Raw genomic sequence first — 27,427 nt, 5'->3', positions numbered from 1 at the left:
CCTTTCTCATTTTCCAGTTTATACTCCAAGGAGTCTCTAGTAGTTTTCCATGAGGCTTTCCCCAAAACAAAAAAACCTCCCTGAACTAATTTGATCATCCTGTGTAAAATACATATAGACAGAAGTGTATGTCTGTTCTCAAGAACATCATCCTTGTTTGAACATTGTGCTCAAACACTGTGTTCCAAGCACAGTCTCCTAACCATGACACCTTCCCAGGCATAGAAAGAGAGTTCAAATGCTAGCAATGAGGCTGAGTCATGATTTCACGTGGCATCCTCCCCATCCCTCTGTTATTGGTCTATCATTACCCTCCCAGGAAACAAACAAGGCCTACAGCTAGCAGGGTCTGAGCTACTGGCAACAAGAATCAGAGAAGCCTTAGTTTGTCATATCTAGATTAGACATAACCTTTTGAAACATTCAAGTATGAGCTATGATACACTTCCTTTCACTTATTTAATTATGCTTGACTGAACATTTCCAATGGCTTTTTGACACAGTCACTTCACTGTACCTCCAAGTCAGCACTGTGCAAAGTCATGTCCCTTTTGAAGACAGCACTGTTTCTCATTTCACCTCGAAGGACTACTGCTATCACCACAGAGCTACTTTTGAGATACTTTATTTACAGCAACACAAAGAGCAGTACCAAAAAAAAAAAGATGTCTTAACTGTCCCTCCTAATCCCACCTTTACAAATGCTTTCTGGATACAAAATCTTTATGGAAACATTTTGCTGCTCTTGGACCTACAAGTGAATAGATGTCTCACCACAGCAGACCAGCATGGTTCAGTCCTGTTTGGTCCCAGTCAGTTACTGGTCAGGATGTTGCTGAGGCTCAATGAGACAGGCTCTGGGTTCAGGTGTGTCCCAAAGGAGAAGCAGTTACCACCACCACCAATAAGCAACAACTCCTTCTCATTTGGCAGAAGGACACTACTATGATTATGTAGCATTAATGGCCACTCCAGATGCTCCTGAAAAAGGAAAGGAGATTGTGAACATACAGGACTCCAACACACATGTACCTCATACACTCCTGTAGAGATACTTCATATGGAACCTTCATTAGAACGTTAAGAACAGCTACACTGGGTTCCATCTAGAATGTGGGCAAAAATAGATAGCTAGAGAACAGAGGAACAAGGAAACCATGATATACTCTTCTAGTATACTCCACCTACCCAACAACTTGCAGTTCAGTGATTTTAAATGAGAGAGAATGTCTTCGTACTCCCTGAACCTTAATTTTTTTCCTTCTAAGAACATAGCCAGTCACTTTTTGAATCCATGTAAACCTTTGGCATTCATGTACTGTGGCAAGGAGTTCCAGAGCTTACCTATGTTTCATATGAAGCACTCTTTTGAAGCCTGCCAGCTTCTTTTTATGTCTGCTAGTTCTTGTATCAGAAGTAGTAATGACCAGTCATGCCCTCTTCACCACAAAGGAGACAGCCTAAAGTACACAGTTATACACCTGAGGTCCAAGAAACATCTGATTTATAATCTATATATCTGAAGAGAAGCTCTTTCATGATGACCTCCAATATTCAAAAGGTCAGGAAAGTGAACCTTGGAGACACACTTGTTGCAGATAACAGACTGTAGCAGTAACAAAACTGCTGTGTAGCAATTCAGTTATTGTTGGGGCCACTGGAATCTGAAGAGGACAGATTGTAGAGGCTTCCCTGTAAAATGCTCAAGACAGAAGGAAACTTTTATGAGGGTGCCCTCATCCATATTCTTGGAGAAAGGTTAAGGGGTAGTGATGAAGAGAGATCTATCTGTCCATGGTAACTGTTCCATGGCTTTTTCAAGCACAGAGAAAGCTGCCAGCCGATGGTTTTGGTGCTATCACCTTCTAACACATGTATCAAAGCAGTAATACTAATAGTATTCAGTACTGCACAGAAAATCACTAACAATTCCAGTCTTTCAAAACTTGGGACCAATCCACATACAATGTATAGTACTACTTTAGCACAATACTGGCAGGTTCAAAAGCCTACAGTTTTGCCTAAGTCAAAGCAAACAGCCTCATAAGCAAAGGCAGCTACCAATCCATCTGCACCCACTTATTCAATGTAAATTAAAAAATTTTATTATTTTAGATACAACTTTATTATCACTGTACCCATCCTCACCACTATCCAACAAGAGTAGCCTATTTTATCTAAAGGATACTAGGCCACTTGTAACTCCTGCTACAGAGAGTAAGAAACAACTAAACTACATTTAAGCATGCTTTATGCCCTCAGGAAAATGCTGCAAGGTCAGCCAAATGCACACATACTGCCTATTATAAAAAACAGACTAGTCACACATTCCAAGTGACAGGATCCATATACATATCTAAAGAAATCTGTTTCTTTCTGTAAAAGATAAATAAAACTTGTCAAGCAACAGAAGCTTTCTCATAGAATCATGGAATGGTTTGGGTTGGAAGGGACCTTTAAAGGTCACCTAGTCCGCCCTCCCTGCAATGAGCAGCAACATCTTCAACTAGATCAGGTTGCTCAGAGCCCCGTCCAACCTGACCTTGAATGTATCCAGGGATGGGGCATCTACAACCCCTCCCGGCAACCTGTGCCAGCATTTCACCACCCTCATTGTAAAAAATTTCTTCCTTATATCTAGTCTGAATCTACTCCCCTTTAGTTTAAAGCCATAACCCCTTGTCCTATTACTACAAGCCCTACTAAAAAGTCTGTCCCCATCTTTCTTATAAGCCCCCTTTAAGTACTGAAAGGCTGCAATAAGGTCTCCCCGGAGCCTTTTCTTCTCCAGGCTAAACAACTGCAATTCTCTCTCAGCCTGTCCTCATAGGAGAGGTGTTCCAAAACTCTGATCATTTTTGTGGCCCTCCTCTGGACCCACTCCAACAGGTCCATGTCTGTCTTGTACTCCAGGCAGTATTACCACAGATGAGGACTACTCACAGATTTAGACTGTTTTGCACAGAGTATGCCAAAATCCTCCTATGTGACATCACCTGTATGATGGTTCTTCACTAAATCATAGAACAGGATCACAGAATAGTTGATGTTGGAAGGGACCTCTGAGTATCATCTAGTCCAATCACCACTGTTCAAAGCAGGCTCAGCTACAGCAGGTTGCTCAGTCCCTTCCCCAGTCAGGTTTTGAATATCTCCAATAATGGAGACACCATAGACTCTCTGAGCAACCTGTTCAATCACCCTTACAGTAAAATTTTTTCTTATGTTTAAGTGGAGTTTCCAGTATTTTCATGCTGTTTTCTTCTTTTACTTCAGGCAGCAGCTACAGCATACAGTAATTTCCACTATGAAGTTTTTAACAAAATTATACCACAGACCTCCATAAAGACTGAGGCTCTGGTTTAATCTCTTCTCTTCTTCCATAGACATCCTGAAATTACTATGCCTGTGCCCATCTCAGTTCTGTCCTCCCTGTCTGGAGTCACAGACTGGTCGGGATTGGAAGGGACCTCTGGGGATCATCTAGCCCCAACCCCCACCCCCCCACCCCACCCCCCCACTAAAGCAGGATCACCCAGAGCAGGTTGCACAGGATGGCATCCAGGCAGGTTTTTAATCTCTCCAGAGGAGACTCCACAACCTCTCTGGGCAACCTGTTCAAGTGCTCTGTCACCCGCATAAAGAAGTTTTTCCTCATGTTCAGATGGAACTTCCTGTGTTCCAGTTTGTGCCCATTGTCCCTTGTCCTGTTGCTGGGCACCACTGAGAAGAGTCTGGCCCCTTCCTCTTGACATCCATCCTTCAGATATTTATGTGTTGATGAGATCCCCTCTCAGTCTTCTCTTCTCCAGGATAAACAGACCCAGCTCTCTCAGCCTTTCCTCATAAGAGAGATGATCCTGTCCCATCATCTTTGTAGCTCTCTGCAAATAGAGCAGTTCTGTGCCCTCCAGTCTTCTGCACACTCAGACTCTCCCTCTCTTTTATGCTCTCTGGGCTAGTAAAAGCATTTCAAAATTAGATTCTACCTCAAACAGGGAATGTTTATCCCACTCACAAATTTGCCTACTGTGCACTCTCCACTCTGTTTCAGGGAATAGCCCTAAATTTACCACGTTCCTTCATAGAGCACTGTTCACCCTGAAAGAAAAATTTCAGTACTTACCACATTAATCATATAGTCCAAGCAGAGACCAGTCATTAAGTCAATGACAGTGACGCCTGGCACAGAGGATGAGTGAAACCACACTCCACCAACAAGCAGAAGTTTTCCGTCATGCACATGGGCAGTATGTGAATACCTGTGAGTTCAAAATGAGACTGAACTCCATTAGTAGGAGAGGTAGGTGGAGACAGGATGAAGATTCACTGCTGAATGCCTTCTACTTACCTTGGGATGAGAGGAGGTTGTGTCTCTACTGTCTGCCACTGGAAGCCGTGTTCAAGCTCCCTCAGAAAGAAAACTGAACCTAAGGGCTGCTCAGCTGCTCCCAGACCTCCTGCAATTAGCACTCCTCCTTTCCAGCTACAGGCACTGTGAGAGTGACGGCTTTCTGGTACTGGACCCTCAACTGGAATCTAGGAAAACATAAGTCCAAGGCTGAAGTTAGCCGAGCTACGTGTTTTCGTCAGGGAATAACCCTAAAGTTACCACATACTGACATCATCTACCTGGAGTTGTGCAAAGCATTTGACAGTCCCGCATGACATCCTTGTCTCTAAATTGGAGAGGCATGGATTTGACAGGTGGACCATTCTGTGCATAAGGAATTGGCTGGATGGTTGCACGCAGAGTTGCAGTCAACAGCTTGATGTCCAAGTGGAGACCAGTGACGAGTGGCATTCCTCAAGGGTTGGTATTGGGACCGGCATTGTTTAACATCTTTGCTGGTGACATGGACAATGGGGTCAAGTGCACCGTCAGCAAGTTTGCCAACGACACCAAGCCGTGTTCTGCTGTGGACACGGCTGGAAGGAAGGGATGCCATCCAGAGGGACCTGGACAGGCTTGAGAGGTGCACATGAAGTTCAGCAAGGCCAAGTGCAAGGTCCTGCACATGGGTTGGGGCAATCCCAGGCACAAGTACAGGCTGGGCGGAGAATGGAATGGAGAGCAGCCCTGTGGAGAAGGACTTGGGGGTGTTGGTGGACAAGAAGCTCAACATGAGCCAGCAACGCACGCTTGCAGCCCAGAAAGCCAACCATGTCCTGGGCTGCATCAAAAGCAGTGTGACCAGCAGGTCAAGGAATGTGATTCTCCCCCTCTACTCCATTCTCATAAGACACCACCTGGAGTACTGCGTCCAGCTCTGGGGTCCCCAGTACAAGACATGGAGCTGTTGGAGCAAGTCCAGAGGAGGCTATGAAGATGATCAGAGGGCTGGAGCACCTCTGCTATGGAGACAGGCTGAGAGAGTTGGGGTTGTTCAGCCTGGAGAAGAGAAGGCTCTGGGGAGACCTTAGAGCAGCCTTCCAATACCTAAAGGGGCCTACAGGAAAGATGGAGAGGGATTCTTTATCAGGGAGTGTAGTGATAGGACATGGGGGAATGGCCTTAAGCTGAAGGAGGGGAGATTTAGATATTAGGAAGAAATTCTTCCTTGTGACGGTGATGAGGCACTAGCACAGGTTGTCCAGAGAAGCTGTGGCTGCCCCTGGATCCCTGGAAGTGTTCAAGGCCAGGTTGGATGGGGCTTTGGGCAACCTGGGCTAGTGGAGGGTGTCCCTGCCCACGACAGGGAAGTTGGAACTAGATGATCTTTAAGGTCCCTTCCGACCCAAACCATTCTGATTCTATGATTCATTTCCAGGCTCTTAAATGATCTCTTCCCTACTGCATGTCCTGTGGGATGTAACGTTCTTTCCTGCCATAGATTAGGAACAGTTGCTGGAGGGGAACAGAGTGAGCATGATAGGGAACAACCAAAAAAAACCCAATCTGCATATGTTCCTCTAGGAATGGCTAAGTAGAAATGTTTCCATTCACACTATATCTCCAATATTTCTCTGGCCCTCAGTATATTTAATATCTTACAGTCTTTAGAGGCTTTTATTTCTGCACATTTATTAGAGGTAACTTTATTTTATTCTTTCATGCTGCTTTCTGTTCAAGACACGCACCTGAGAACCACACGTTTACAAACACATGGACTAATGCAGTGACCAGCAAAGCAGGTGATTGGTGGCTCAAACCACAGAGCAAGATAAAATGCTGAACTGCAGTACTAATATGCAGAAAAAAAATTTTTAGTGCAAGAACTAAAGAAAAAAATGTAAGATGAGGGTTTTAAAGGAATATCACAGCAAACAAGCTGTGGAGAAAACTACAGAGGCCATCTGGTCCATCCATTTCTCCTAAAGCAAATTCAACTATATCTATTATCATCTCGAGAGATGGTTATTTAATAGTTTCTGAAAGTCTCAATGACAAGAATTTCTCACCTCTTTAGGCATTCTATTGCAGTGCTTTCCTATCTTCACAATTAATAGCTTTTCTTAGTGTCCAACTGAAGTTGCCCTTCCTATAGATTCGTTGTACTACCCAAAGTAAATATGGAGAATAATTTGTTTGTCCTCTCTGCAGCTATATTTTACATATTTGAAGATTCATTTCTATCTTGACTCTTCTCCAGACTCAATAGCTGTAAGTCCTTCAAAATCTTCCCCTGTAAGGTATGTGGTCTGGTCATTCTCGTTACATACCTCTATAGAGCTGTATTTCATCCTGTCCCTCTCTTTTTCTCACAAATCAGCTTTGGGTATTTTACAAGGGTCCTGCTGAGATTAAGAGCATTGAAGAGAATAGAAGGACCAATTTATGTGTCTTACAGATAACACTCCTGGTTACATACCTGAACACACAGTTTAGGCCTTCCACAACAGCATGATATTGCTTACTCACGTTTAGCTTGTGATCTCCTGTAATTATGCATCTCTCACCTTATAATTGTGCTATGCACTATTTTTAAAACTCACTCTATCTTTAATAAACCGCAATTTGTTTTTCCACAAGTATTTCTTCCATGTCAAACTAATTTTGAATTTTCATCTTGTCCACTAATGTACTATCGAGCCTACTCTACCTGATGTTAACTGCCTATATAATATAAATATTCTTTGCTTCCTGATTCTTGTCATTAATAATTGGACCCAAGGACTGGTCCTGTGGGATACCACCATTTCCATTCAGTGTGATTTCTAAATATTCTCAAAGTCTGATTTCCAAATAATTTTGCGCTACCCTGCAATACTCGTGTAAACCATGCTTTCTTAGTATGTTATGAAAGCGTAACAGAAGATGTGTCAAAGTCCTACTAAAGTCATGATATATACCCTTTCTTCAGGACAAAATCTACTGTCATGCCATAGAAACACAAATAACATTAAACAAATTACTTCTTGAACTCTTGTTGGTGGTGACTTATCTCCCAATTATGTTCCAGATATTTAAGTCTGATACTATTAGTTTTTGTATTTTTGAGGACCTGAGATGAAGTTGATTTGGCTTCCATAAAAGAAGTTCAAAGTGTATGTGGAGGGTGACAGCATCTGTTTCATTAAGTTTATTGAATCACAGTCACTTTCAATACAAATGGAATAATAAGTAAAGGGGGAATTGATAAACAAAACCACAGAAACACAAACCTGATGGACAAGGGATAATGGAGACAATGCCAAAGATCAAAAGTCTCCAATCACTAATCCATGGGCCATTAAAAAACTCCAGGCATAGCTTTGGAGAGGGCCAACCTGGACTTTGCAACTCATAAGGGGGAAGTGAGGAATACGATGATTCAGAAGACTCAAGGGACTAAATAAAACTTATTAAGCAATGTTTAGGAGAAGGGGATCATTGGGGAACAAAGACGGGGAACAAACAGAAAAGAATATAAAAGGGGTCAGTCGCACGTAAACAGTCACTGGTCAGTACACTTGTCTAACTGAGCTCTGCACCTGATCAATCTACCTTATTGATTAAATCCTTTCTTATCTATCTTTCTGTGTAATATCACTCTCTACCCCATGCAAGTGATGCATGGACTAGATGTCTGCAACTGCAGAGACAAGTATTAGTGAATATGAACCCAGCAAATGGAGTCAGAGCAGGGCAAGGGGAAGCATTCCTGGGCCTTCTGTGCCAGCAACCAGAGCAAGTGAGGATCTCAGCATCAGGAGTTGGAGAGGCCACAGATTTTAGAAGCATCTTCATGGCCCTCAAAGACTTTGTGTCCAGAGTGCCAGCTACTGTGGGGGTGGGGGGTGGGGGGCAGTGTGAGTGAATTTGGGACAACAAACTGGAGTCAGATTGGGAATGTAAGCATCCCTGGGCCTGTGACATGAGTGGAGGTCTCTGTGCCAGACAACTGGGACAAGACCACCACATGTCACAGGACCCACGCATGTCCCAGATGCAACTATTTGGGTGACCAGGGCAACTGAATCAAGTGAGAATCTCAGCATCAGCAGCTGGGATAGGACCATGGGTCACAGCACCCATGTGCCTGGATGCCTGTTGCTGGAGGGGGGGACCAGTGTATTTGTATTTTCCCTGAACTGTGCGTGTATGTGAGTGTGCATCTCCAAGTCTTGTACTTGAGACCTTTCACCATCTTGGTCGCCCTCAAGAAGAGACTCATAGAATCACAGAATCAGAGAATATCTCTAGTTGGAAGGGATCCATAAGGATCACTGAGTCCAAGCCTCTGCTCCTCGCAGGAACTACCTAAAACTAAACGATATGACTAAGGGCATTGTTCAGATGCTTCTTGAACTCTGACAGGCTTGGTGCCACGACCACTTTCCTGGCCAGCCTGTTCCAGGGACCGACCGCCCTATCAGTGAAGAACCTTTTCCTAATGTCCAATCTGAATTTCCCCAACACAGCTTCATTGCATTTCCTCCTGTCCTATTGCTACCCACCAAAGAGAGGAGATCAGCACCTCTCCCTCCACTGTCCCCCTTGAGGAAGTTGAGGACTGTGATGAGGTCACCCCTCAGCCTTCTCTTCTCCAAGCTGAACAAACCAAGTGACCTCAGCCACCCTTCATTAAGTCTTGCCCTCCACTCCTTTCACCATCTTGGTCACCCTCTTCTGGACACACTCTAATAGTTTGACATCCTTCTTATAGTGAGGCGCCTGAAACTGCATACAGTACTTGAGGTGGAGCCACACCCATGAAGTGTAGAGTGGGACAATCACCTCTCTCGACCAGCTTGCTACGCTATGCCTGATACACCCCAGGACATGGCTGGCCCCTTTGGCTGCCAGGGCACACTACTGACTCATATTCAACTTGCCATCAACTCAAACCCCTAGATCTCTTTCTGTGGGGCTGCTCTCCAGCCTCTCGTCCTGATTTGTATGTATAGCCAGGATTACTCTATCCTAGGTACAGAATCTGGCACTTGCTCTTGTTAAATTTCATACAGTTGGTGACTGCCCAGCTCTCTAGTCTATCCAGATCTCTCTGTAAGGCCTCTCTACCCTCGAGGGAGTCCACAGCTCCTCCTAATTTAGTACCATCAGCAAATTTACTTAATGTACATTCTGCTGCTGCATCCAGATCATTTATAAAAACATTTAAGAGCCCTGGCTGTATAATTAAGCTCTGCAGAACCCTACTGGTGACTGGCTGCCAGCCTGATGTAACCCCATTTTACTATAACTCTTTGAGCCCGACTCATCAGCCAACTGTTCATCTATCATATTGCGGACCTGTCTAGCTGTATGCTGGACGTTTTGTCCAGAAGGATACTGTAAGAGACAGTACAAAAAGTTTATTAAAATTAAAAAAGCCCACATCTATTGGCTTTCCTTAGTCAACTAGATGAGTGATTTTGTCATAAAAGGAAATTAAGTTAGTTAAACAGGACTTTCCCCTCATGATCCTGTGTTGGCTATGACCAATGTTTCTCAAGTGTTTTTCAGTAAATCCCAGAATAACCTTCTCCATACTTTCATGAGGCACTGAAGTGAGACTGACAGGCCTCTAAGTACCAGGGTCTTCCTTCTTATCCCTCTTGAAAATTGGGACATTTAGAATCACAGAATCATTTAGGTTGGAAAAGACCTTTAAAATCATCAAGTTTAATCGTTAACCTAGCACTGCCAAGTCCACCGCTAAACCATGTCCTTAAGCACCACATCTATGCATCTTTTAAATACCTCCAGGGATGGTGACTCAACTACTTCCCTGGGCAAACTGTTCCAGTGCTTGATAACCTTTTGCTGAAGAAAATTTTCCTAATATCCAATCTACACGTCCAACTTAGATGGACCATCATCCTCATCACTGTTTGGTTCCACTTCCAGAGCCTCATTCCTATTGTAAAAAGGGACCTGGGAAGGTGAGGCAGTCACGGAGGAGATGCGCCTGCTGCACGGGGCAGAAACTCATCGCCATTCTCCTCTATCCCTTCAGCCACCGCGTTCTGCTAGGCAGAGAGACAACAGGTAATCCTCTGTACCAGGTGTCCTGTCTGCCTGACAGGTCTGTCCCAGGGAAGGTAGGGTGCAGTTCCAGTAGACAATCTCCTCCTCAAACTCCCTGATACTCCTCAACCTACTCGCCTCCTCCCAGAGCTCTGCCACTAAGATGAGGAGTTCCTCTACCTGGGCGCTCGTCCCACAGGTGTGCTCACTGCTGCTGTCTGGTACTGGTATAGAAGCAGGGCACACCCTCAAGCCTGACTCTTGGGAAGCTCCCATCAGAGCTCTGCCTGGGAAGCTGCATCAGTTGCGGACATAGTCTTCTGCTGGGTAGATATCATTGGTCCCTGTTCGAGCTGGAAAAGTTACAGCGCCCTTCCGTGCAAACTGCCATGCAAGCTGTCGCAAAAACTGTCGCAGAAACTGCCGTGTCACGCACTGGCTGACACGCCGTGGCCTGTTTGCCTGCCCTGGTCACTAGTGGTCCCCAGGGGGTTCTTTTATAGGTGGGGGGTGCTTGGCCATGGTTGCTCCTGGCCCTGTCTCTGTGCTCCTCTGAGGTTTCCCTGGCTCAGGAAACCCCCCTGCACACTGCACTAGAGCATCCGCTGTGGATCGTGCCAGCACCAGAGCTGCTTGCCTCAGTGACTCAGAATGCTAGCAAGGAAATCTTATCAACATGTATAAATGCCTAATGGGAGAGATGAAAGAAGACAGAGACAGAATGTTCTCAGTAGTATCCAGCGACAGGGTAAGAGGCAATGGGCACAAACTGAAATACAAAAAATCCACTTAAACATAAAACTCCCTCACATTTTACTATGAGGGTGGTGAAGCACTGCAATAGGTTGCCCAAAGAGGTTGTGGAGTCTCCATCTTTGGAGATAATCAAAACCCATATGGCTAATATCCTGAGCAACCTGTTCTAGTTAGACCTGCTTTAAGCAAGGGTGCTGGACTAGATCTCCAAATGTCCCTTCCAACCTCAACTATTCTGTGAAGACTGTATTCCACTAAATAGCAAGGTGTTTAGAAGTTAGCTCTAACTGTAATTACTATGGAGTGTGACAGTACTACCAATGCCATCTGCTTCGATATGGTAATAGCACTGTGATTTAGTTGGGCTTCCAATACAGAAGCATGCACCTATGAAGTGAAGGCAATTTCTACCCCCCAGGGCCTCCCTAAGTTCTTACCACAGTGCAGGAAAGTTCTTGAGTGTGCAGGAAATACCAATCGCCTAGCACAGGCTCTGTAGCAGAGCGGCCACCATACAGAAACAGGTACTTCTCACCTACAGAAAAAGACAATCAGGCGAAAAGTTAGAATTTAGTATGCCACAAAAGCAAAAATTTCTGTTTGCATAGAAGGGAAGCTGACCAAAGATAGAAATTAACCACAGTCAGGCAGAAGCTTTATACGCTATTTATATTAAGACATCCTGCAACCTGACAAACATTTCCAGACTTTAGAAATATATGCAAGAAACTGTTTCATAGATACAGGAATTACTGTTATATCTATATCTTTTATAAGAGACATGGAAAACTAAGTATTCTTACTAAGAAGCTGTATTCTTCACATTTGTGGTCATTCAGAAGACCCCCATCATCCACTTATGTAGTTTATGAATGTTTAAGGACTGAATGGAAATCACACACTATAGTCTCAAAACCAAAAGGAGAAAATATGGGTTTTAATACACCTAATGGACTTAAGGAATGAAAATTTGGGCAATGGAAAGATTACACCTGTAGAACTCGTAAAACTAGAAAACTCTAAGTACATAAATCATAGCAACACAACGACGTCTATTTATCCCAAGAAAACAGATAAATCCTTATAAGACAACAAGAATGTGTATTTGTTCATACAAAAGGGAGATAATGATAATTTAAGTGTGTAGGAGTTAATCTGGAGAAGCCTCAGAAAGAAGGTACAAAAGGTGCAGAAGTAATTTGGGTAGATGTCAAGGATGTATGTTAACTACACCATGCCCTGTCAGCTCATTTCTTCATAATGGACTGTGCAAATAACACAAGTGTTGGTCACTTACTTCAGCTACAAAGCAAAATCAAGCCAAAAGTAAGATGCTAGAATACGGTCTGAAAAAGTCAAAACTCAATGTATTATTTATAGAATTTTATCTACCCATTTAGCATTTGCTTCTTTGACATAAAATTTAGACTGGAAGGCTGAATTTTAAACTACATTATGGTGTTAATTAAACACTGCTCCACAAATTCATAGAGTCATAGAATGGGTTGGAAGGGACCTTACAGATCATCTAGTTCAACCCCCCTGCCATGGGCAGGGACGCCCTCCACTAGACCAGTTGCCCAAGCCCCATCCAACTTGGCCTTGAACACTTCCAGGGATAAGGCATCCGTAAGTCCTCTGGGCAACCTGTTCCAGTGCCTCACCACCCTCACAGGGAAGAATTTCTTCCTTATATTCAGTCTAAATCTGCCCCATATATTTTGGAATTTGTATACCTATGCATACCTACAGCCATTTCTACTCTTTCCAGGCTTTTTACCTTGGAATATCACTTCAGTTGTAGTGTGTCTCCAACGCAAAGCAGCTGGTTCAGCAGCAGGCTGCAGACTTACAAGCTCCACTGTAATGTCACCTGGGTCCGAGGCATTACAGGTTTCAGGGAACTTTAGCCACAACATTCCCAAGCCTGCACTTGATGGGGATGTTCGTCCTCCTACCACCAGGGCCAGACTGTTTGAGAGACATGACACAGTATGGTACAACCGCTCCTCTGCAGAGATACAAAACAACACAGTTCACACTGATCTTTCTCCCATGAAATTTATAGAATCATTTAGGTTGGGAAAGGCCCTTAAGATTGAGTCCAACTGTAAACCTAGCCCTGTCAAGTCCACCACTAAACCACGTCCTTAAGCGCCACATCTACATGTCTTTTAAATACCTCCAGCGATGGTGACTCCACCACTTCCCTGGGCAGACTGTTCCAGTACTTGACAACCCCTTTGCTGAAGAAGTTTTTCCTGGCACAACTTGAGGCTATTTCCTCTTGTCCTATCACTTGTTACTTGGGAGAGGAGACCCACGCCCACCTGGCTACAACCTCCTTTCAGGGAGTTGTAGAGAGCAATCAGCCTCCTTTTCTCCAGGCTAAACAACCCCAGTTCCCTCAGCCGCTCCTCATAAGACCTGCTCTCTAGACCCTTCACCAGCTTTGTTGCCCTTCTCTGGACAAGCTCCAGCACCTCAATGTCCTTCTTGTAGTGAGGGGCCCGAAACTGAACACAGCACTCGAGGTGCAGCCTCACCAGTCCCCAGTACAGGGGGACAATCATGTCCCTAGTCCTGCTGGCCACACAATTTTAGATACAAGCTGGGGTGCTGTTGGCCTTCTTGGCCATCTGGGCACACTGCTGACTCATATTCAGCCAGCTGTTGACCAACACTCCCCGGTCCTTTTCCGCCAGGCAGCTTCCCAGCCACTTTTCCCCAAGCCTGTAGTGTTGCATGGAATTGTTGTGACCCAAGTGCAGGACCCAGCACTTAGCATTCAGAACCTTCAGATCTCTTTGACTGCCAGCATAATTGCACTGTGACATCACTCTTCCACAAGTCATTAATTCGTTGTTAGCACAAGAATGTCCTCCTTACACTTGCCATTAGTATGGGAACTCACCCCATCTTTTAGCAGGATTTTCCTTTTTCACACACCCAGCTTTCCAGTAGCCTGCATGCTTAATTAGCACATGAAAATTTCTCATACGGCAGTGCTGTCCATCCTCGTCCCCAAAGCCTCCAGTGGTGAGAATCACATTCGGTTTTATAAGCACAGAGTAGTGACCATAACGTCTCAGTCCAGAAATTTCAGAGTGCACTGCACACACTGCTGCAGTGATACTCCCAGCCATCCTGACAGGACCGTCACGACGAGGAACTGTAAGCCAAAGAGAACCAAAGAACTTATGCACAAACAAGAACCAAAGACTACATTTTAAGTATGACAAATAATCTCTGTTAATTCCAGTGGTCCTACTACAAGAGAATATTTTCAGTTCTCTAAATATCTTCTCTCTTAATGCTGCATCACTTAGTATGAAACAAGCTTTCAACAGAGGACTCTAGCTCACCTATGCATTGTACAAATTGTTTTCTTTTAATCAGTTTTGATTTAATCAAGTGCCTTATTCTTGTGCTATAAGAGGTGATGAGGTGGAGGAGCTCTCAGGCTATTTTTTGTATGCAATACACAGAAAAATTGCCTGCACTGAATGTTGTTTAGTAAAAGACCCTACTTTCTATTCTTTGATGAAGTAAAAAAATTCATCTCCTTGGGCTTAATTTTCTTCCTACACATGGATCTTTTTAAGACTGAGGGGGTTTTTCATTTCAGAAAATATATTTATCATGCTCTGTTTGGAAGATTTAGTATTTGCACTCTCTTGAACAGGGACCCAAATCTATTTGAGAGGATAGTTGGGGGCGCATACTGGTATTTGAGACATACCTTTTGCCATTCCCAGTAAAAAATATCTAAGCATGGATAATTTATCAGAGCTTGAAGGCTCTTGCTATCAGTTCTGATTATAACAGAAACAGCAGCAGAAAGACCTTATTCCTGTCTCTAATGAATGAAGTGTCTTCACTGTATTAACGTCAGTTAAGCAAATGTCAGATTTTTTTTTAATTTAAGGATAGATCCTATGCATTTAGGAGCCTTTAAGGTTTTAACATAAGGACCAGTAACAATCACAGAGTATATTCAACCACACCCACATTCATTTAGCTTGGATTTCACTACATGTTTTCAGCTCTATCAAGACACAACACAATGCATTCAGTGACCCTGTTGGTTTAAGGAATGCCATCCTGCCTTATCCTTTTCCAGATGCTTTTCCTGCTCCCTGGAACACACATTTCAACTTTCAATTGCAGATAGAACTATTTGTGGTGCTACACTGTGAACAAGACTAGTGATGTGAAACAGGTTAAAAATAACCTTCTGCTTTCCGCCCTGAAAATGGTAGCAAGCAGCCAAAAGCAGGAATTTCTTGGGCCGCTACCGCTGCCAAGTCCTTTTTATCATGGAAACACAGTCTTGGTCTTGGCTTTTCCCCAGCTGTACCACTTTTCTCCTGTCTAAAAAAAGTAACATACAGATTTAAAAGCATTTCAGAAACTGAAATACTACATATACAGTTCCACCCACAGGGGATAACAAAACAAAGCACAAACTTTGTGACACGCTCCTGAGTGCTCTGCTGCACAATACTTTGACAGTGCAGTAAGTAAAACATAACAACCTTTTGGGAGCTGGAAGGATGGAATGGCTGAGAGAGCCATGTATGGAGGCAAGTGGGAATAAATTGAAAAAAGAAGAGTCTGTGGGATCCCAAAAATAGGAGAAGGAGCAAGGTAGACTGGCATTGCAGCCATGCACTGGAGGGCCCCAGGTGTAACCAGAAGGAAGGGCTGTTCAGACTGGAAAGTTCAATAAACTGAAAGAATGAAACTCATCAGAACCACCAGAGTCAGGATGTAGCCCGGGCCTTGCTATGGACAGCAGAACCATTGTTAGAAGGATGGAGAAAGCTACTCGGATGGCAGCATCCCATCTGTTTCTTCCAGAGTTTTACTGTCTCCTAAAATCTCTCAGAGAAGCCTGCATGAGATAAAAGAATACTACAAAAACTAGTCACTATGTACCTGTCATATTGGATAACAATGGAGTCCAGGAAGGTTCCATCCCGTTTGATGCAGTCAAAACAAAGTAATGAGAACATTTCAGATGCCATTCCTGTAGCAAGCCCAAAGAAAAAACCAAAAACAATCAATCTCCCTCAAAATCTTACAAGTAACAGCAAGGATCTCAGAATGGCCAGGGTGATCAAATCAAAGACCAACCTATCCTAGCGCTGTTTCCAACAGTGGCCAAAATCAGAAGACTAAAGTTGAATCTGAGAAAGACCTTCCTCACCCCAACCTTCAAAAATTTACAGCTCAGGGATTTTCTAGGCAAGAAGCTGTGTCTTTGTTTTGAACATTCCTTGATGGATTTCTCACCCATGAACCTATCCAGTAAATCACATCATAAACTTTTATCATCTGTAACATGCTGTGACAAGGAATTCTATAGCTTAATTATACATTGCCTGAGGAATTTTTTTTTTTAATCATCTTCCCTTTATGCTTCCCAATTCTGATCGTAGAAAAGAGTGAGGGCTGTATACCAGAGAGATTAAGGTTTCTTAAAGGTCATGGAATATAAGCGATCCCAAAGAAATCACAAATGTTCAAAGGTGCAACATGGTCTCTGCTGGCCAACAATACATAAATATGATTTCCAGTCTGGCCTTGGAATCACTCAGAGGCAGAACCACAAGCAAGAGTCCACCCTAGCTTTTAAAGACATTAGGGAATTTAGTATGTTCATTCCCATGGTGTAGGATATATTCAGCTAACTACATGACTAGAAGTCATAAACATGAATTTAAAAGGTACAAGAAACTACATCATTGCCCCAACTTCTATCAGAAGTAAAAAGCATCTTTTCAAAAGTGATATCCAAAAATTAATGTAAATACGGAAAATTGAAGAATCAACTATTTGTCCCTAGGCAAATTATTCTAAAAATCAGTCCCCCTCAGCACTAAATATGTATTTTACATTTCTTATCTAATTAAAACAATCAAGCTTGTTTCCAGTAAGACCTGGATCTTACTTATCTTTATCTCAAAGGCTAATTGTAGAGCTCACTGTTATCACATATCTTACACCTATGCACATTTTTCAGCTTGGACTTGTGCACATGTTAACCTCCTCTATAAGGAAAATGATAAAAAGTCTTTACTGTCTCACTGTATAAGCAACTGTCTTGATCTACAATAGTTCTTGTGGACATTTCTACACCACTCTGCAAATCTGCCAGCATGTTTCAGTCATCGCTTTAGCATTCATGTAGGAGAACAGATCCTGCGTGTTGGCAAAATAAATGCAAGCACATTAAATTGTTTTCATACTGCAGGCTGTTAGATTTCTAGAGAATTATAAACACAGAACCACAAAATCAAAAGGGAAGCTTCTAGTAAGTATCCTACAGGATATTTATCTCAAAGTTAACCAGTATCTTTGACTCATCTTCTCTTTTAGACTTCAAATAGTCACAGACTTTGCCAGCAGTTAAAATAAAAATGGCGAAGAATAGAGTCATAGTTAAATTTCTGTCATTAATATAGGAATGGCTGTACAAAGTCGGACCAAAAAAATATCTGAAACTAGTAACCTGTATCCAACAATGACAAACAGTAATAGCCTACAGAAATGCAAGAGAGCAGGACAAGTACATCTACTTCTCCCAGGAATAGTCCCAACCATTTGCAGTCAAGAAACTCACATCGGGTGTATTTTTATATATTCAGTAATGCCCAATGGATTTCTCTTTCATTAAAATAATTGCACCTTGAGCCCATGCAAACTTTTAGCATCTACAACATCTTTTATACCACCAGCTAGGTTGCTATGTTAAGACTGTCTCCCTGAGAGACCACTCACTGAGGAAGGAACAAGAAGCGAAAGAGAGTCTTCTTCCAATGCTACTTGCCCCAGCTTCACATGGAGCTTCCTGCGGACTCTGCATTAACTAAGTCTGATTCAAGATCCTTTCTGCCTACACGAACACCTATGCCTCAGCAGTTCTTGTACAGAACTGTGACCACAGGAAATTGCAGACACCTTATCATCTCAAAGCCAGGTAACTGGTGTTCAGAATAAAGGAGGATTACCTCATATTCATCAAAAGGCTCCAGAGCCTGCACTCTTTGCTGCTCATCTTCTGGAGTACAACAGGTGAAAAACTCATTCATATCCATGACACTGCACTCAGTCCAGCCCTAAAACAGAAATCCCTCAAAATTATTACCTCTTCCCACAAGAAAACAAAGACCCTAAATTAAACACCTGCATAAGCCTTTAGGACTGTCTAGCTGGAACAACAGCAGCCCAGAATCTGGTAAGGATAGAGCTCTTACCTGTAAAGCTCTTAAGAACTTAATTTATTATAGCAAAAGTCTCAGAGGAACTCATCTCGCCTTAATCCCATACCAGACATTAGGATGCAAGTCGGTTTGAACGACCTTCAAATCACTAGTCATGCTACTAGAGAAGGCAGTGTCTCAGCCTTGGCCCTGTTTGCTTCAACTCATAACTGACACAGCTGATTACTTCCAAAATTATTCAATGTTACAATCTTTCCCAGGTAAATCATGCTTCGTGTGTGTCCTAGAGCTGCAGGTACCTACCTTTTCAAAAAAGCGCCTCTGCTGTGCCTCACAATCAGGGTACTGTGCCAAAGAATGAAGTGCAGAGTTCAGCTGGCTAAAATGCTGCTGCATGACACGTCCAAAGGGGTCCTCTGGGTGCATCTGCTCATACAGCAGAAAGCACGCCTGAGAGAAATGCTCTGCTGCCCACTGGATCAAGGCATCTGACCTGTCAGGCAGATTGTGTGTAAGAAATTAAATAATTGAGGGCCCACCTATCATATGGCAGATGCAATGTATCTTCCTGCAACACCATAAAGCATGCTACTAAGGCATCCTGACATAGGTAATACACAAAAGAGAATCCTGTGCTGGGGACGCTTGTGGAAGAGCTACGAGAGGAAGTAGAAAGGTTAAGGAGCATCAGGGAGGCTAAGAGACTGATGGAGCCATGCTCTGCCCTCCCTGAGACAGAAACAGGGACAAGCACCAGAAAAAAACTCCCCCTGCCAGGATGAAGGCAGTAACTTAAAGGAAAGGAGTGAATGGAGGCAGGCAAACCTCCTCCTTGCCCTCCTCACCCTCCCAGGTGCCTCTGTACAACCGGTAAGAGGCTCTCAATGTGGAAGGCCAGTCAACGGGTGACGTGGATGATGGTCCATCTACACCAGAGGTGCTGCCAAGGTCAGAAAGGCGTACCCCCCCTGTATCATGACCACTTCCACGAGGAAGAAAAGATGGGTTATAGTTGTAGGCAACTCCCTTCTGAGGGGTACAGAGGGTCTGATATGCCAGACAGACTCTCCTCTTAGGGAAGTCTGCTGCCTCCCTGGGGCCTGGGTTAAGGACATCACTAGGAAACTTCCTAGCCTGGTATGGCCCTTGGATTATTACCCGTTACTGCTCTTCCATGTGGGCGGCGATGAAGCTGCAATGTGTAGTCCAAGAGAATCAAAAGAGACTTCAGGGCCTTGGGATCGTTGGTGAGGGAACCTGGTGAACAGGTTATTTTTTCTTGTCTCCTTCCAGTTGCGGGCAGCGACACTGGGATGAACAGATGGACCCTGTATATCAATACATGGTTCTGTGGCTGGTGTCGCCACCACAGTTTTGGGGTTTTCAACAATGGGATGGCTTATGCAGCACCAGGCTTGCTGGTGTCAGATGGGATTCACCGTTCTCAAAGGGGAAAAAGGGTCTTTGACCAGGAGCTTGCGGGCAGAGCTTTAAACTAGGCTTGAAGGAGGAGGCGGATAATAACAGGCTTGCCTGAGACAAGCTGTGGGATGACATACCAAGGTGTGTGACGGGGTGCGAGCGAGGGCTCTCAGCCTGTTGCTCGGAGATGTGCTGGAAACACTGCAGCATGCTTGAAGTCTAGCGCAGATGAGCCAGGGGCTCTTGAGGTAATAGGAGCCAACAGGGAAACACCAGTGAAATACCGCAGAGGAATTCCAGCTACTCAGCCAGCTTCATCAGGGGCCCAACTTAAACGCTTCTATGCAAATGCATGTAGCACGGGGAATAAACAAGAGGAATTAGAGACATGCATGCCTGCAGGGCTGTGATCTCATTGGCATCACAGAGATGTGATGGGATGGCTCCTGTGACTGGAGTGTTGAGATGGAAGGATACAGGCTCTTTAGGAAGGGCAGGCAGGGTAGACAGGGAGGGGGTGTGGCTCTCTATGTCAGTGACCAGCTGGAGTGCATGGACCTCCACTTGGGGATGGATGAGGAGCCCACTGAGAGCTTATGGGTCAGGATTAAAGGGAGGGCAGAGACAGGGGACACTATACTGGGGGTCTGCTACAGGCCACCTGACCAGGAAGACTGAGCAGATGAGGCCCTCTGTAGACAGACAGGAGCAGCCTCACGTTCACAAGCCCTGTTCCTCATGGGGGACTTCAACCACCCCGATATCTGTTGGAGGGACAACACAGCAGGGCATAAGCAATCTGGGAGGTTCCTGGAATGCACTGATGAAAACTTCCTTCTCCAAGTGAAAGAGGAGGCAACAAGGAGAGGTGCCATGCTGGACCTTGTTCTTACCAACAAAGAGGGGCTGGTGGGGAACGTGAAGCTCAAGGGCAGCCTTGGCTGCAGTGACCATGAAATGGTGGAGTTCAAGATCCTTAGGGCAGCGAGGAGAGCACACAGCAAGCTTGCTACCCTGGCCTTCAGGGGAGCAGACTTTGGCCTCTTCAGGGACCTGCTTGGTAGAGTACCATGGGATAAAGCCCTGGAGGGACGAGGGGCCCAAGACAGCTGGTTGGTATTCAAGGGTCACCTCCTCCAAGCTCAGGAGTGATGCATCCCAACAAAGAGGAAGTCAGGCAAAAATGCCTGGAGGCCTGCATGGATGAACAAGGAGCTCCTGGACAAACTCAAACACAAAAAGGAAGCCTACGGAGGGTGGACGCATGGGCAGGTAGCCTGGGAGGAATACAGAGAAACTGTCTGAGCAGCCAGGGATCAGGTTAGGAAAGCTAAAGCTCTGACAGAATTAAATCTGGCCAGGGATGTCAAGGGCAACAAGAAAAGCTTCTACAGGTACGTCAGTGATAAAAGAAAGACTAGGGAAAATGTGGGCCCCCTCCAGAATGATATGGGACACCTGGTTACCCGGGATATCAAGAAGGCCGAGGTACTCAGCGACTTTTTTGCCTCAGTTTTCACCAGCAAGTGCTCTAGCCATGCCGCCCAAGCCTCAGAAGGCAAAGGCAAGGACTGGGAGAATGAAGAACCACCCACTGTAGGAGAAGATCAGGTTTGAGACCGTCTAAGGAACCTGAAGGTGCACAAGTCCATGGGACCTGATGAGATGCATCTGGGGGTCCTGAAGGAACTGACAGATGAAGTGGCTAAGCCAGTGACAACAGGTGTTCCTCAGGGGTCGGTATTGGGACCAGTACCTTAAGGGGCTACGAGAAAGCTGGAGAGGGAGTGTGTACAAGGGCAGGGATTGACAGGACAAGAGGGAATGGCCTTAAGCTGAAAGAGGAGAGATTTAGATCTGAGGAAGAAATTCTTCCCTGTGAGGGTGGTGAGGCACTAGCACAGGGTGCCCAGAGAGGTTGTTGATGCCCTTGGATCCCTGGAAGTGTTCAGGACCAGGATGCATGGGGCTTTGAGCAACCTGGTCTAATGGAGGGTGTCCTTGCCTATGGCAGAGGGGTTAGAACTAGATGATCTTTAAGGTCCCTTCCAAACCAAACCATTCTATAATTCTATGACTTATGAATATCTCCTCCCTGATTTGTGCAGAGAATTCAGGGACTAAGAACAAAAAAACCATAATCACTCCTTTGAGGTTTTTCTTCTTTTTTCTCCCTTTTACGATGTCATGTGGACATTGATTATCCCTCACAATTATGATGTGAAGAGCTGTTTGGGACTTCCACAGAATTCCTGAGGCTTTAGTCACAACACAGCAGGTGTCCCAGCCTCAGATGATGTACATACAAAGAAGCTTGTTCTTTTCATTTTAACACCTAGTTTAACTTAACTGACCTGCTATTTTCCATGTAGGTGAGCACCACCTCTGCTATGAAGAGGGTGGGGATTTCATTGTCCAGTCCTGCTTCCTCCAGGGCTCTCTCCAACTCAGACAGCTCTGATAAATCCACTCCCAGTAATTTATAATCCTCTCCAGAAAAGGTAATTACTCCTGGGAGACAAAAATGGTTCAATCTCACTACAGTGCTGAAGCAATACTGAGACCAAAAGAGACAAACAGGAAAATCAACCCCACATGCAATCGCTCACAAGGCTGTGCCTATCAACTCAATTTCTTTGGGACATGAATATGAGCCAGCAGTGTGCCCAGGTGGCCAAGAAGGCCAACAGCATCCCAGCTTGTATCTAAAATTGTGTGGCCAGCAGGACTAGGGACATGATTGTTCCCCTGTACTGGGGACTGGTGAGGCTGCACCTCGAGTGCTGTGTTCAGTTTCGGGCTCCTCACTACAAGAAGGACATTGAGGTGCTGGAGCTTGTCCAGAGAAGGGCAACAAAGCTGGTGAAGGGTCTAGAGAGCAGGTCTTATGAGGAGCGGCTGAGGGAACTGGGGTTGTTTAGCCTGGAGAAAAGGAGGCTGATTGCTCTCTACAACTCCCTGAAAGGAGGTTGTAGCCAGGTGGGCGTGGGTCTCCTCTCCCAAGTAACAAGTGATAGGACAAGAGGAAATAGCCTCAAGTTGTGCCAGGAAAAACTTCTTCAGCAAAGGGGTTGTCAAGTACTGGAACAGTCTGCCCAGGGAAGTGGTGGAGTCACCATCGCTGGAGGTATTTAAAAGACATGTAGATGTGGCGCTTAAGGACGTGGTTTAGTGGTGGACTTGGCAGTGTTAGGTTAACGATTAGACTTGATGATCTTAAAGGTCTTTGCCAACCTCAACGATTCTATGATTCTATGTACAAGAAAATCCCCATCACTATATGAACCATAAAGGGATAGTGTCAAGAAGTGACCCATTAAATGCAGATCTAAAACTCCATTACTCCTAATGCAAACTGCACCTACAGATTTCTCATAGAATTATCACATTTACTATAACAAATAAACTTTATTATATTTACTTTAACATTTTTATAGAACCGCTGTAATTCAGAATCAAATCTTAACGGTTCTCATTTATAGAGCTTTCAGTTTAGGCTAAGAAAGTACCACTGCCTTCATAGAACTTGAATGTCTTGCCTCACATCCATAAAACCATTCTCAAGTTTTTGGAAGTTTGTTTTTTAAATAGATTTCCTTTCTGTAAAATGGCACTGAATCCTAAAGTAGGACATGCTAGCTCTCTGTAAATATCAGAACTAGTCCCACAGATCACCTTTCTCAGAAATAAGTTCCGCTTTATGATTTGCCAGCATTATCACGCCATACCTCTATACTCCGTAAGAATATAAGCTATAGCTTCTTGACCTGTTTGAACTAAAACCAAATCAAACCCAAAGCATATGTAAAGTACCTTTAGAAAACACCTATTCTGTGTCTCTGTACCAGTACAATCCAACAATTGTACCTGTCCTCAGAAATGTTAATCTACACTCTTCTCAAAGGCATCCATTACTGGAGGCAAAATGGCCTTTTTCAGAAGCCCATCCCAGTGTTCACTGTTAATTTCTTCTAACAACTAACTTGTTTATCCATCACTTCCCGCCCTCTGGACACAGAGAACAGAGTATTCCCAACTCTTTTGACACCTGCCTTTTAGTTGAAGTACTGGAAGATTATTGGTATGGGCAGAATTCTTTGCCACAGGATGGTGCCAATATTAAAAATGTGAATGGATTCAAGAGAAAACTGAACAAGATCATGGAAGAGCTACTCCCTAAGACTTGTTCAACTGCTCACAGGAGCCAGGGACTTGTGCTCTGCACCTAACTCTGTAGCTGTCTTCCATCTAAACACAGTGGCTTACGTATGTCCCTATTGTATTTCATTCCACATTTTCCAGACCATTCATGTGCTTTGTCAAAATGCTATTCTCATCCACCATATTGCAACTCTCCCAGTTTCCTGCTGGTTTATTACATTTTCATCTTCTATACCATATCATCTACAACATGAATGGAAACCTTGAAGGAAATCAGATGCAAGAGAAACCTCTAGTGAACCACACACTTTACATTCCTCCATTTGGCCACTGAACTACCCCTTAGTAGTTAGCTGGCATAATAATCCTTTCAGCTCTGCTTATACTCTACAGTAGTTTCATAAGGCTCATTTTTTCCTACCTTGGAGAGGACAAAAAAGTCAGGTAACATAATGACTAAGGTTTTATTACAGTCAAGACACCTAAGAGTCGTACCTTCTCTCTTATCCATAAAGCCCATAAATCACAGTATAATTTAGGTTGAAAGGGTGCTTTGGAGGTCGTCTAGTCCAACTCCTTGCTCACAGCAGGGTTACCTGTATGAGGTTGCTCAAGGCTTTGTCCTGTCAAGCTCTATCTATCTCCAAGGCTGGAGATTCCACCACCTTTCTGGGCAACCCACTCCCGTCTTTAGCTACTCACACGGCAGGAAAAGAAAACAAACCACCAAAACATTTTCATCATACATAACTGAAATTTCCTTTGTAGCAACTTTCAACCATTGCTACCATTGTCCCTTGACTGTTTGCTTCGTGACTCCAAGAAAAGTCTGGCTCCATCTTTTCTACACCTTCCCATTAGATACTTGAAGACTGCAGTAAGACTCACCTTCCTCTCTCCCAGTCTCCTCTTCTTAAGGCTGAACAAACCCAGTTCTCTCAGCCTCCTATCCTATATCACATGCTCTACCACTTTATCATTCTCGTGACCTCTCACTGGACATGCTCCAGTTTGTCACTGTCTTTGCACTAGCGAGCCCAAAGCTGGACACCGTACTTCAGAAATTGTAACAGAAAGAAACTGAACTTGGTTTGATAGAATCTGACAAATCCATTCTTGCAGCTATACATCTTCTTATCTCCCAATGCTTACAAATGATTTATTTGTTCCAAAAGTTTTCAGAAAATGAACATGCTTTTCATCTACAACTTCGTAGTTCCTCTACCATCATATCTCACTTTGTAAAGGCTGAAGCTATGTTTGCTTCTTCTTCTAAACATTTAGTATCTAGAAAACCTTCCATAAATACCATACCTAATCCTTCCCCTCCAGTATCTCCCACCAGTGCCGACAACTCTTTCATTCTTTTGATCAGAGTAGCTTTTTGACATGCCACATTTGGGAAATCCACCTCATATACCACAGTGTGATGCAGAAGACCCATGTCCTTCAAACGGAAGTATAAGGAGTCAAAGCCGGCACCTAAAGACAGGATCTGCAGAGAAAGTATTCAGAAAAAGTTATACTCAACTCAAGCAGCATCCTGAGCATCTAGGTGTGAAAAATATTCAATAACAGCATCTGTAGAGTGACAAAATCAGGCAATCTCCTGCAAGAGATAGAAGAATTTTGTGTAGGTATTGCCCCCTCCCAGATACTTCTGACAAAGCGACAAATGGACAGCCACAGTAGTGCCAGTCAGATTCTCTGTGCTCTTCTGGGAAAGGATCACAACAGATGCACTAATAAACTACTGAAGTGACAAGATGCCAAAAAGACTTTTCACACATATAGTGGAAAATGCCAGTACTCAGACAAAGAAAATGCACCTGTGTCCTAGGGTGGCTTTGGGTCTTCAGCAGGAAGTCTTGAACACAGTGATCTACAGCACGGGCACGGATGTAATAACCCCTGTGGAATGAAATTCAGTTGTAATCACTGTCCAAGAACCCTATTTCTCCAGCACTGGCATCCTCCATTTCAAAAAACTGATTTTTTTTCTCTCTTGGCTTCTAGCCAATAACCCCACATTTATAGACCTGCACTGGGAGATGTCTGATGATTTTGCCCTATCTAGAGCTTATTAATAAATACAGATCTACTGCATTCAGTAAGTGTATTAACCAACAAGACTATGGGTAACGCAGAGAAAACATGCAGATATCCTAGATGGACCTGCTCCATTTTGCATAAATATTCACTGGATGAAAAAGTATGAATCCAGACAGTGAGAATACTCCCCTGCAATGTGGGTGGAGTTCCTGCCCCAAGTCAGATGCCATAACAATACGAAATTAATTCCTTTACTTAGAAGGGGCTATTGGGTACAACCAAATGAATGACAGTATGTGCAAATGCAGTGAGAGGGGAACAGAAAGGGGAAAGAGAAGCAAAGTCAGGAAAGGATAATATTGTTTCCCTGGGCCACCAAATACCTTACTGAAATTGTAATGTTCCTGAGAATGAGAAAACTACTGACGTGCTAATATTTTACTATGTTAATTTTCAAATCTTATCTAAAGTAGTTTTCAGCAGCATTGAATACTGCAGTTAGGAACCAGTTTGGTGACATATTTTACTCAGGACAAAGCTTTTTGCCCATAAGCCATGTAAAATCATACTAACAGTCTAAAAAGGTTACATTACTGAGAGACAACGCTCTGCAAGTTGCCACTCTGTCACTATGTGTACTTTCCTTAAAGCGCATTTTGAAAAGCTGTGCCTTAAACAGAAGGGACAACTCAAAGAGCCTGGGAAATCACTTGGGCCCTTCTGCAGCCCGAGTAGGGAGGCTGCGAGCCCCACGCATGCCGCGCGGCTCCTCACCGGTGGACAAGCGGGGCTCGCCGCCGCCGCCGCCGCCCCACCAGGAGCCGCAGGAACCGGTCCTGGATGTAGCCCCGCGCCGCCGCCGAGCACTTGCTGACGGCGCTGCTGCCGCCGGTGCCCTGGACCTGCCGGGACAAGGACACAGCTCTGGCGCAAGGCCGCGGCGCCGGCGCTTCCGACCGACGCTGCGGGCCAAGAAGCGCCCGGGCCTACCGGCGCGGGACGGCGGGGCCAGTCGGCGCCAAGGGGGCTCCGAGGGGAGGGGAGGGAAGGGCAGGTCCCGCCGGCGCCGCCGAACCTCGTTCACGTCCCAGCCTCCCCCCCTCCCCGCGTTTGCCTCCCCTCGTCCCCCGAAGCCCGTCCAGGCCCCGCCACCCGGGCCGGGGCCCCGCTTGCGCGGAGACACCCGCCGCCGAGGGGCGGCGGCGCCCGGCCGGGAATCACTCACGGCGGCGGGGCGTGGGGCGCCCGGACTCCCGCGGCCCATCACGCGCGCACCGGGACGCCGCGCCGCAGTAACAGGAAGCGCGAGCGCACGCCGGGCGCAAGCAGTGACGCGTGGAGCCCGGCCGGGGAGCGTCAGGGGCGGGGAGCCGCGAGTGGAGCATAACTCCCCCGTCCCGCCCGCCTCCCCAGT

At 44.8% G+C, this 27,427-nt stretch overlaps 1 protein-coding gene across 2 annotated transcripts; it reads right to left on the bottom strand.

Annotated features, from left to right (window-relative positions):
• Nucleotides 1-611: 611 nt before the first annotated feature.
• LCMT2 (leucine carboxyl methyltransferase 2) lies at nucleotides 612-27,380 on the bottom strand. 2 transcript variants are annotated; one of them, XM_054813884.1, is made up of 14 exons: nucleotides 27,239-27,380; nucleotides 26,788-26,915; nucleotides 25,791-25,872; nucleotides 25,276-25,456; nucleotides 22,155-22,311; nucleotides 18,682-18,871; nucleotides 18,166-18,273; nucleotides 16,091-16,181; nucleotides 14,064-14,321; nucleotides 12,930-13,160; nucleotides 11,587-11,684; nucleotides 4,352-4,539; nucleotides 4,127-4,262; nucleotides 612-981 (listed from the first exon to the last, which is right to left on the bottom strand). In XM_054813884.1, exons 1-14 carry the CDS (start codon nucleotides 27,275-27,277, stop codon nucleotides 814-816), a joined length of 2,055 nt encoding a protein of 684 aa, XP_054669859.1. In that variant the 5' UTR covers nucleotides 27,278-27,380; the 3' UTR covers nucleotides 612-813. The 2 variants fall into 2 exon arrangements, with proteins under 2 accessions (XP_054669859.1, XP_054669860.1); XM_054813885.1 differs by having other exon boundaries at nucleotides 844-1,460.
• Nucleotides 27,381-27,427: the final 47 nt, after the last annotated feature.

This window comes from Grus americana, chromosome 1, assembly GCF_028858705.1.
Source record: "Grus americana isolate bGruAme1 chromosome 1, bGruAme1.mat, whole genome shotgun sequence".
NCBI lineage: Eukaryota > Metazoa > Chordata > Aves > Gruiformes > Gruidae > Grus > Grus americana.
Note: the sequence above shows the minus strand (reverse complement) of the source record. Positions and strands in the feature narration are given on the sequence as shown.

What these genes read in the sequence shown, in the direction of transcription:
- LCMT2 (XM_054813884.1), bottom strand. Translation starts at nt 27,277, where the DNA reads ATGGGCCGCGGGAGTCCGGGCGCCCCACGCCCCGCCGCC. An exon ending in ACCTACATGGAAAATAGCAG is followed by an intron (nt 18,872 to 22,154) that starts GTCAGTTAAGTT and finishes TCTGCCTGACAG; the next exon opens with GTCAGATGCCTTGATCCAGT. An exon ending in AAGAACTTTCCTGCACTGTG is followed by an intron (nt 4,540 to 11,586) that starts GTAAGAACTTAG and finishes ATGTTTTCCTAG; the next exon opens with ATTCCAGTTGAGGGTCCAGT.